At 34.2% G+C, this 11,331-nt stretch overlaps 1 protein-coding gene across 1 annotated transcript; it reads left to right on the top strand.

Annotated features, from left to right (window-relative positions):
* The first annotated feature begins 1,136 nt into the window (after positions 1-1,136).
* On the top strand, positions 1,137-10,170 carry LOC107417595 (disease resistance protein RUN1). Its single transcript, XM_016026202.4, has 9 exons — positions 1,137-1,275; positions 2,778-3,342; positions 3,599-4,730; positions 4,930-5,202; positions 5,326-6,444; positions 6,534-7,211; positions 7,321-7,901; positions 8,001-9,063; positions 9,160-10,170. Exons 2-9 carry the CDS (start codon positions 2,834-2,836, stop codon positions 9,844-9,846), a joined length of 6,042 nt encoding a protein of 2,013 aa, XP_015881688.2. The 5' UTR covers positions 1,137-1,275; positions 2,778-2,833; the 3' UTR covers positions 9,847-10,170.
* The last annotated feature ends 1,161 nt before the right edge of the window (positions 10,171-11,331 follow it).

Here is an 11,331-nt window from a genome sequence, read left to right as displayed (position 1 = left end):
CAGAATAATTCAGTCTGTAAAACTTTGAACGAAAAATTTTAGTAAAACAGATCAACATTTCTTTGATCTCTGATCATTGCATTATTACAAACGTTCAAAATAATATTTACTTCTTTTGAAGGCAAGTATACCAAACCACAACTCAGTTAAAAAAAAAATTGCTGGGCTGGAAACAGTAACAAACTGATTGAAAATCAGGAAAAAAATCCAGAACTTGCGTAGTATGGAAGTAAAACAATTACAGAGTACTCCTCGTTCAATATGGTCCCCTGCACACAGTGACAGAGTACTCCGTTTGAATGTGCCGAAAGGAAGAAGACCCAAAAAGAAAGACTGGCCTAAAGAAAATAAACAATTTCACCAAAACAAGACCAAGAAGTCGATTTACAATTCTGCAAATATATTACTCATCAATCAATGTCTTTTTCAATCTGAAAAAAGTAAAATAAAATAAAGTCTTTTCTTTAATGCATGATGCACGTCTTTCATTGTATACCCATTTTAGAGTTGATGATCTGACAAACTTTCCACGAATAAAAAATTAAACAGAATGATGGTGGATGTAATCACAAGGTTCCTAACTTTTTATATTCGCATATTAATGGCAAATTGGATCCATGGGTAGTTGTTGACTTATTAGATTAATCCCACTAACGCGTATAACAAGAGATTTAAAATTTCACCAACTCTTTCAAAGTTTCTCAGACATAGTAGAATGGCTTGCTTTTGATAATATGAACCATGTGGTTTTTTTTCCACTCTCAGATCTAAGTTCCACTTCCTGAGAGATTCCATTTCATAGCTACCGAAACACCTTCATCTGTTCCTCAGTTTCAGAGGTGAAGACGCTAGGAAAAGTTTCACAGACCATTTATACGAGGCTTTGAATGATGACAAAGGAATTTATACCTTCAGGGATGACAAGAAACTTGAAAGGGGAAAAGATGTAGCACCTGAGCTTTTGAAAGCGATTGAAGAATCAAGATTTGCAATCCTAGTTTTTTCCAAGGACTATGCTTCTTCAACATGGTGTTTGATCGAGCTTGCAAAGATTGTTGAATGCAAGAAAAATCTGGGTTTAACTGTTCTTCCAGTTTTCTATCATGTGGAACCAACTGATGTAAGAAACCAAAAAGGTGAATTTGGAAATGCCTTCGCTAAGCATGAAGAAGAAGCAGTTTCCGAAGAAGATATCAGGAAGGTGAACAAGTGGAGGGAGGCTTTGACTGAAGATGCAAGAATATCCGGATGGCATAATAAAGAAAAGGAAGGAAGGTAATTATTTGCATTTTTTCTCTTATTCTATTAATTGAAAACGTACATGAAAGTAAAATTTAACATAGTGGGCGTAATAATAGGGATCTTGGATCTTAAAATGTTATCATTATTATTTTTTTAATATTTGATTCATGGCATGTATCCAATATTTGTTTTCTTTGAAAGAATTTGATGGTTTATTTGTCTATAATTATGCAATAAGTGTAAAGGGTTTGATTTATTTGGGCAATTTAAAATCTATCATTTCTGTTTTATCCAGGCATGAGACAGAGGTTATTGCAGAAATTGTTAAAGTGGTTTTAAAAAAATTGAATACAGTCTCAGTTAGCAACAATGACTATGTTATTTTATTTACTTATATATTTTTATCTTCTTTTTTTGTTTTAAGTTTTTAAGTTTTCTAATTTTTTTTTTAAATATTCTAAGTTTTTCTAAGCATTTTTAATTTTTTTTTTCTAAGTTTTTTAACTTTTTGTTTTGCTTTGTTTTTTTGTCTTTTTCCTCCTAAGTTTACCTAACGTTATTAAGTTTTTCTAAGTTTATTTTTATTTTTAAATTTTTCTAAGTTTTTCTGTATTTTTTAAGTTTCCCTACGCAGAGCACTCTGTTTGAATGCGCCGAAAGGAAGACGACCTAAAAAAATAAAATAAAAATAATAAAGGGAAAAAAGAAAGACTGGCCGAATGAAAATAAAGACTGGCCGAATGAAAATAAACAGTTTCAATTAAATAAGACCAAGAAGTCCGTTTACAATTGTACAATATTTACTCATCAATTATATTTCTATCAGCTTTATCAATTTTTTTTTTTTTTTTTGTTTGTTAATCCGAGCTCCATTTGCAAAGTTTGAAAGTTCCAAATTCCCCCTTTTCATGCATCAAAAAAAAAAAAAAAAAATTCCCTTTTTAATACATGCATGTATATATAAAAACAGTAATTTTCTAGTGGACTTTTGCTCAACTTCAGCTTCTAATTATTTATAATTCAGGGCATATATATTTCATGAATTATACATAATTGGGTGTCAATGGCAGTCGCATGGCATGCAAAACAGTGCTTTGATATATGTATATTATTATACTGACAAGTAGTGGGGAAATAATTACTTTTGCTTTTAATTGTAAATTATATTTATTAATATTATTATCCAGGCCTAAATAATGTATTTTTCTGGATACATGATGCATTCCTTCATTGTGTTCACATTTGAGAGTCATCGATATCTGACAAAGTATCCACCAAAAAGAATAAAAGAATGCTGTGGATGTAATCACAGAGGTTTTTATATTCACAAAGTTTGACGATTTGGATATAAAAAAATAAAAATACCAGCTTCATGACTCAGTGAGTAGTCGTAGCGTGGACTGGTTCTAAACAATTTCCTCTACGCGTATAATATATTTAAAATTTTACTAACTCTTTCACATCTGTTAAATAAAGTAGTAGATTAATGACATTGGAATATAAATATATGAATTAAGGTTTTTCCACACTTTCAGATACATATCAGTTACGCATTGTTGTTGAGAGAGGAGTAAGTTCCTGAAGCAATTCCATGGCTACCAAAACATCTTCAAGCAGTTCATCTTCATCGCGGAAGCGGTATGAAGCGTTCCTCAGCTTCAGAGGTGAAGACACTCGCAGAAGTTTCACAGACCATTTGTACAAGGCTTTGAATGATGACAAAGGAATTTATAGCTTCAGGGATGATAAGAAACTTGAAAGGGGAAAAGATGTAGCACCTGAACTTTTGAAAGCAATCGAAGAATCAAGATTTGCAATCGTAATTTTTTCCAAGGACTATGCCACTTCGACTTGGTGTTTGATCGAGCTTGCAAAGATTGTTGAATGCAAGAAGAACCTGGGTTTGATTGTCCTTCCAGTTTTCTATCATGTGGATCCAACTGATGTGAGAAAACAGAAAGGTGAATTTGGAAAGGCCTTTGCAAAGCATGAAGCAGAAGCAGTTTCCGAAGAAGAAATCAAGAAGGTGAAAAAGTGGAGGGAGGCTTTGACTGAAGGTGCTGGTGTATCCGGATGGCATATCAAAGAAAAGGAAGGAAGGTAATCAATTTCATTTTCCTTCTCCTACAAATTGAAAATCTACATGCAAGTAAAATTTAACATAATGGGTATTAGTGATAGGGATATCTGGATCTTGAAAGGTTAATTTTTTTGTTATTTGATTCATGGCATGTGTTCGATATATATTTTCTTTGAAAGAATTTGATGGAGTTTATTTTTCTATAATTATGTAATAAGTGCAAAAGGTTTAATTTATTTGCCCAATTTAAAATCATTAATTTCTCTTTTTATCCAGGCATGAAACAGAGGTTATTGCAGAAATTGTTAGAGTGGTTTTAAAAAAATTGAATACAGTCTCAGTTAGTAATAATGACCTTGTTGGAATGGCTTATCGCTTAGAGAAAATGTATTTGCTATTGAAAATTAAGCGATTGGAGGAAATTAGCCAATTGAAAGATGTTTGCACGGTAGGGATATGGGGTATGGGAGGGATTGGGAAAACCACTTTAGCTGAAGAAGTTAAAAAGAAAATTTCTGACGAATTTGAAGCTTGTGGTTTCATACGTAACGTAAGAGAGGAATTTAAAAAACATGGTATAGTCCATTTGCAAAATTGTCTGTACAAGTTCATGTTGGACGATGAAGGTAAAATACAGAATGTTGGAATGGGAAAAAATGTGTTGAGGAACAGACTATGCTCTAGAAGGGTGCTTATCATTTTAGATGATGTTGATGAATTGGAACAAATAGAAGATTTAGTAGGAAATGCAGAAGAACAACATGAATGGTTAGGTCCGGGAAGTAGAGTCATTGTGACAACTAGAAATAAAGACTTGTTGAAGACCTATGGAGAGAATAACATATATGAGGTTGATGAACTAAACGAAGATGAAGCTCTTCATCTCTTTTCTCGGAAAGCCTTCAAGAAATGCGACCCTTTAGATGGTTTTGTAGATTTGTCCAAAACTTTTGTCAAATATGCTGATGGTAATCCATTTGCCATTAAAGTTTTGGGTTCATTCTTATATGGGAGGAAGATGGATGAATGGTCAGAGACATTGAAAAAACTAATAAAGGGAAATCCTGAAGAAACAATTCTTAAAGTTTTTCGTGTACTGCAAGTAAGTTATGATGGATTGGATGGTGATAAGAAGAAAATATTTCTGGATGTGGCATGTTTCTTCAAAGGATGGAATGCATATCGTGTAAAAAAGATACTAGAAGGTTGTGGACTTCATCCTACGATTGACATAAAAGTGCTTATTGAGAAATCTCTAATATACATGGCAGGGGATAGATTATGGATGCATGATTTATTACAGCAACTGGGTCAGGATATTGTCCGTCAAGAATCCCCCGAGGAGCCAGGTAAACGCAGCAGGATATGGTCTCATGAAGATGCGGGCAATGTACTTGTGACTAATACGGTGAGCAATATTTTTGACATTGTCTTTACATAAGTTTTTATACCAACATTTATTACATCATCCATATCTTATAATACATATAGAACACAGTATGTGAATGTTTCTTATTTTTATCATTGTTTAAAGAAAAAAATACATATAGAACACAGTATGTGAATGTTTGTTATTTAGAAAAAAAAAACGTCGTTTGTTTTTATAGGGAACAGAAGTTGTCCGTGGCATATTTCTTAGTTTGCCTGGAACTGAAGTGCTACGCTTGGAATTTGACTCAATCTTCAATATGAAAAAACTAAAATTGCTGAAGTTTCGAAATGTGCAATATACTAAACGTGTTGAATATCTTTCCAATGAGTTGCGACTTTTGGAATGGCATAGATATCCTCTAGCATCTATGCCACCAAATTTTCATCCAAATAACCTCGTTGAACTCAACATGTCTAGCAGCCGAATCGAACGACTATGGAAAACTACAGTAAGTTTGTATACTGTTCATGTTTCTTTAACTAAGTTAGTACAATTAAGGTTAATATTAGTGTCTCTTTTAATCTCAACACACAATTTATTTATCTTTTTTTTTTTTTTTCCTTCTACACAGCATGATTTGAAATGGTTAATATCGATCAATCTAAGTAATTGTGAGCACTTGAAACAAGCCCTTGACTTCAGTAAGATCCCAAATCTTGAAATGCTGATTCTTGAAGGTTGCAAGGGATTATCAGTAGTTGACTCATCAATCGGACAGCTGAAGCGACTGGTTTTATTAAATTTGAAAGGCTGTGAATCTCTCAAGAATCTTTCTCAATACATCAACTTGAAATCTCTCAAAACTTTTATACTTTCAGGATGCAAAAACCTTGGGAAGTTTCCTGAGGTCGTGGAAGAGATGAATCATTTGCTTGAACTTTATTTGGATGGGACTGCTATAAAGGAGTTGCCAGAATCGATCAAGCATTTAACTGGCCTTATGTTGTTGGATCTAACAGACTGCACGAAGCTCTTGAAACTTCCAGATGTTATCTGTAATTTGACATCTCTGAAAGCTTTAGAAATATCAGGCTGCTCACAACTTGACCAACTTCCAGAAAGTATAGGGAGCATGGAACAATTGGAAGAACTAGATGCAAGCAGAACAGCAATAAGAAAGGCACCTTCCTCTATTATACTTCTAAAGAACCTTAGAAGCTTATCTTTTGCTGAATGTAGTGGTTTGGCATATAGATCATGGAAATCTTTGTTTGGGTGCTTTTTATTGCCAACGGAAGAATCCAGCAGTTTCCAGTTACCAAATTCATTATCTTCTGGTTTAATCTCTTTGACATCACTATGCCTAAGAAAATGCAATCTGACAAGAGAAGCAATCCCTGAAGATATGAGTTTACCCTCGCTCAGGAAATTAGATTTGAGTGAAAACAATTTTTTGAGCTTACCTGAAAGCATCTCTCAACTTTCTAATCTTAGAGAGCTTCATTTGGATAAGTGTAGGAAGCTTAAATCATTGCCAAAACTTCCGTTAGGTATAAAACACGTATACACACTAGGATGTCCTATGTTGAATAATTCTAATGATAAACTGATAATATGGACTTCTAATAGGGGATTCACTTTCATACATTGTGATGATAGAGAAGAGGCTGCAGATGTCGGTTGTCCAGCAAACCAGGTTTCTAGCATGTTTGGAGAACATTTGGACATTCTCTACTCCAAAAATCTCAGGGTCGGTCTCTGAGAACATCTTTTTTCTGTTCTTCTCTGTGAGCATCATTATTGATTGAAATTATTTTTGTTTTTCTTTTTATTGATCAGGACAATATTTTTAATGGAGAAAAGCCACTAACATTGGGGTTTACTTGTACAAGAATTCCTAAGTGGTGCAGTCATCAAACTGATGGGTCTTCCATAGGAATCCAACTTCCACTAGAAGATCGTGACAAGACTTGGGTAGGATTTGCCCTATTTGTTGTTTTTGTAATCCAGGAAGATGGCAACTTTCATAAAAATCAGAGTTTGGAGAAGGCACTATGTCATTTTGGCAGTGATAAAGGTTGCCTTTGGAATGAGTTTGTTCGCATGGATCATCTCAGAAATTCAGGTATTCGGTCATATGGAGTTTGCATCTACATACCACGAATGAGTTTCGAAGAACAATTGAATGAAGCAACTCAGGTTGCGGCTTCAATTTCGACAAACAAGCCATATATAAAGGCAAATATGTGTGGGATGCATATAGTATTCAACGAAGATGTGCTAGAGTTTAGTAGAAACTTAACTCAGATAATGATGGAAAATTTTTACTTCAAATCGAAAGGCAAAGGAAAACCGATCAAGGAAATCAAAGTGGAACCATGTTCTTCTGCTGGTGCCATGGAAATTCAGCCTAATCCACATAAACAAATCAAAAGAGAAGACTGCAGAAGTACTGAATCTGATTCAACTAGGAAAGCAAGAAAAGATCTCCATTGGTTGGTTCTAATGCTTGTTGAGGTAATCATTCTTTGTCTATTATATTTCTATATCTGCCTTAATTGCCTAATCTCTCTGTGTCTTTCTCTCATGATCACTAAATATTTAAACTGTTCTATGAACTCTTCAGCGATGCAATGCATGTAACCATGGTTTCGTGTTCCAATTTCCCCTGAAAACAATTCCAACCTGGTTCTTCCATCAAAGTGTGGCTCCTTTTGTAGTTTGTTACCTTCCTAGGAACCTACTTAATGAGAAGCCATGTCTAGGCTTTTTTCTATATGCTAACCTTACTTGGCGTCCATCTGTTTCTCATAGTAATTATTTGGATCCTGCTTTCCTTTATATTCGTTTGCAAGCCTATGGAGATGGTGAGCCAATAATATATTCTCTCCCCATTGAACATGAACTTGTAATGTTTAATGCACCACTAGCGCATTTCATACCCCAGTTGAATCAATGTCGGCTAGTAAGTGCTTTGTTTAGGACAAGCATACCAGATTGGGAGGTCGAAATGTGTGGGATTGGACTACTATATGAGAAAGATTTGGGAAATATCCTTGAAATGATAACCGACCACACGTTAAGTAGTTACCATTTTTGTTACCAAGAATGTGGTGGATCTGTGGAAGATTCCTCTGGTGCTGTTGAATGCAGTAAGCACTTGAGAATGAAAGTAGAACTACCTTTTGATTTACATGCTGCTAAAAGGTAAATTTCCTACAATTACTTCTATTATGTTGCATTCATAAATTCATTAATTGATTCCCTCATAGTTTTGACATGATGTGTTTATGTGGACTGAAACAGGGAGAAAAAATCCTTGCAAGAGCTTCTGTCAAATACTCAACTCGTGCAAAAGATTTCTGTTTCCCTAAAGCAAAATGTAGGACGGTGTTGTTCTGAGTCTTCATATGAGGTGATTCCGGAAAGCACTTTGAAAGATTCAAGACCACGTTTCATTAATTTACAGATAATGGCAGAGAATGCATTTTATGTACATGATTTAACAAAGTGGAAAAGAGGACTTGAAGATCTACTTAAACAACTATTTGGGTTTGACATCTTCATTGCTCTCATTCTCGATGGACATATCATATCTCTTGTGAAGCCTTTTAATCCTTTCTCAAGCTACAACTTAATTTTCCCAAGGAAGGAAATTCTTGACTGGTTTGGATCTGATTGTCACATTAGTAAGCGAAGCGTGAAAATTGAATTACCTCCAAATCTGAATGGTGATGAGAATTGGAAGGGACTTGCTGTATGTACTGCTGTTTCAGTACATGAGCATCCCACTGCCATTATTGATCGCATGACTTCTGAAATCTCTTTTGGACTTCAATGCCATTTGGACACAGAAGAACATTGTTATCATCCCCCTCAGTTTGGCATCACTAAAGACAAGCTCACCTGGCTATATCTTCGTGGATTCATTTGGTTAACCTACATACCTAGTTCTGTGTTAACAGATTTGAAAATTGAGCAAAACTATTTGGAGATTAGAACCACTAGTGAGTTCCCGGGCGTGGTTACAAACGATATAGGTGCACGTCTTCTATACCAGCAAGATGTGGAAGAGTTTGCAGAAGCAATAGCCAAATGCACTACCTCATTCTTTGACAATTTGGATCCCGTCCTTAAAGCTATGGCTTCTGATGAAGGTGAAAGCTGTAATTGCTTGTTTCACTTTCACGTAGGTTGTTCTTTACACCATTTGGAGGAAATAGCTACACATTGTGGCTTTGGGGCCAATGAAGCTGAAATCCTATCTGACGCAGTTAAGGCAGAAACGTTTGAAGAAGATGGCAATTCTTATTTGGTCACTCAACAAGAAAATCTGACAGAACCCATTTACCAAAGAAAAAGTGGACTGGTATGAAATTAATTATTTAATTATTAGTTTAGTTGGTCTCTCTTTCATTCTCTATCTCTCTGTCACTTATCAGAATCTATAATTTGCATTTGACAGGACTTTGATCGAGGCATTCCATATAGCTCATGTTTCCCTCCTACTGATATCCTAGACTGGTTCAACCACCACAGTAATGGCCCTTCGTTGACAATCCAACTATCTTCAAACCTGTGTAGTGATGATAATTGGATAGGATTGGCTCTGTGCTCATATTTTGCAGATCCTGAGCATCCAACTACCTTTTTTGGCAATTTTGATCTAGAAATTCTTGGTCACTACCTTGTTTGTTACTTGGAAACTGAAAGAGCTGGTTTGGATCCTCTGCATCAACATGAAATAACCAATGAAGAATTCAAGAAGTTGGATAGTGGAGAATTCATATGGCTGTCCTATATACCACGTCTCTGGTTTTCAGATCAGTTGAAGGACTGCAATCTCATTGAGGCTTCATTCGCAAGTGAAAGAGGAGGCTGGCGGTCTCAGAGGTGTGGTCTCCGTCTTCTATACCGGCATGATGAGGAAGAGTTCAAGCAGACACTAAACCACTGCATGGCGTCATTGATTGACAATCAAGATCCAATATCTCATACTAAATTTGATAATGAAAGAAACAAGAAGCAACGCCATGATGGTCAAGCAGGAACTAGCAAATCAGTCATCTATATTTCTGACCCTGAACAAGAAAATTTAGAAGGACCTAACAATCTAAACCAGAAGGATAGAGGTAAAAGAATTCTGCAATAAACTCTCTGCCTCTCAACCAATGAATCAACATATGGCAGGTAGATCAGTTGGAGAGCTACATATATGGCCACTGAATCTGGAGCTCCACACTCACTCGCTCTCTACTCTGTTGTGTGTTGTATTTTCTGGTGTGCTGTAGACAAATAAACAAAACTGGTGCTGCTTGATTTGTCCAGTGTCGGTTGATTGGTTGATACATTTAGCTCCTAACTCTGTTGATTTTTTTTTTTTTTTTTTCCCATCAATATTATTACATGAAAACTTTGACTCTTTGACGGTGTAATTTCAACCTTATTTATGCAGGCATTTGATGATATAATTAGATTCTCCCTTTTTGCTCAATTTTCTCGTTCCTATTTCCACTAAGCAGGATTTTGGTTCAATATATTATACTTCATCTTTGAAGATGTATGTTTAATTATTTTTTTTTAATTCATTTTAATTAAGTTATTCTATTTACTTATTTATTTGATCTTTTTTTTTTTTAAGTTTATCAAAGCATTTTTGATTTTCCATTATTTCTAAGTTTTTTAACCACCCCCCTTCTCTCTCTCTCTCTCTCTCTCTCTCTCTCTCTCTCATATATATATATATATATATATATTTACCTAAGCTTATTATGTTTTTCTAAGTTTTTATTCATTTCTATTTTTTTTTGAATTTTTCTAAGTTTTTTTTCTGTATTTTTAAGTTTCTCTAAAATTTCTAAGCTTTTTAGTAGTTTTTAATGTATATTGTGGAAGCTATGTCCTGCCTCGAACATTAGTTCATATGTTTATCTGTATACCGAGTCATATTCTTCATTTTTGTTTTTTGATGGTCGTACCGAGTCATATTCAAAAAGGTGTTTTGCTTATACACAATGATTCCTTGTTTCTGTAATTAATTATATTATTTTGGCAATATTTAATTATTAAGTCAAGTCGGAAAAATAAAATAATTTAGGCCCCTGCACAGAGTACTCTATTTTTTTCTTCTTCCTTACGGCATATTCAAACAGAATACTCTGCGTTGTCCCTTAAAAAAAAAAAAAAAAAAAAAAAAAAAAAAAAAAAAAAAAAACACTGGCCGAATGAAATGAAACAATTTCAATTAAAGACCAAGAAATCCATTTACAATTGTACAATATACACTCATCAATTATATTTCTATCAGCTTTATCATTTTTTTTTTTTTTGGTTATTCCGAGCTCAATTTGCAATGTTTGTGTATTCCAAATTTCCCTTTTTCCACGCATAAAAAAATTAAAAATTAAAAATTTAAAAAAAAAAACCTTTTTTCAATACATGCATTTATACATAAAAACAGTAATTTTCCATTGGGTTTTTGCTTAATGTCAACTCTCAATTATATTTAATTTAAGATAATATATTTTACGAATTACATACAATCGAGTGTCAATGCTTATTGTAGCATGCATGACTGTGATTTGATATACGTATATTATTTTATTGAGTGGGGAAAACAATTACTTTTGTTTTTTCT

The sequence above is a fragment of the Ziziphus jujuba genome, chromosome 12 (assembly GCF_031755915.1).
Source record: "Ziziphus jujuba cultivar Dongzao chromosome 12, ASM3175591v1".
NCBI classification, from domain to species: domain Eukaryota; kingdom Viridiplantae; phylum Streptophyta; class Magnoliopsida; order Rosales; family Rhamnaceae; genus Ziziphus; species Ziziphus jujuba.
This window is presented reverse-complemented; position numbering and strand designations above follow the sequence as displayed.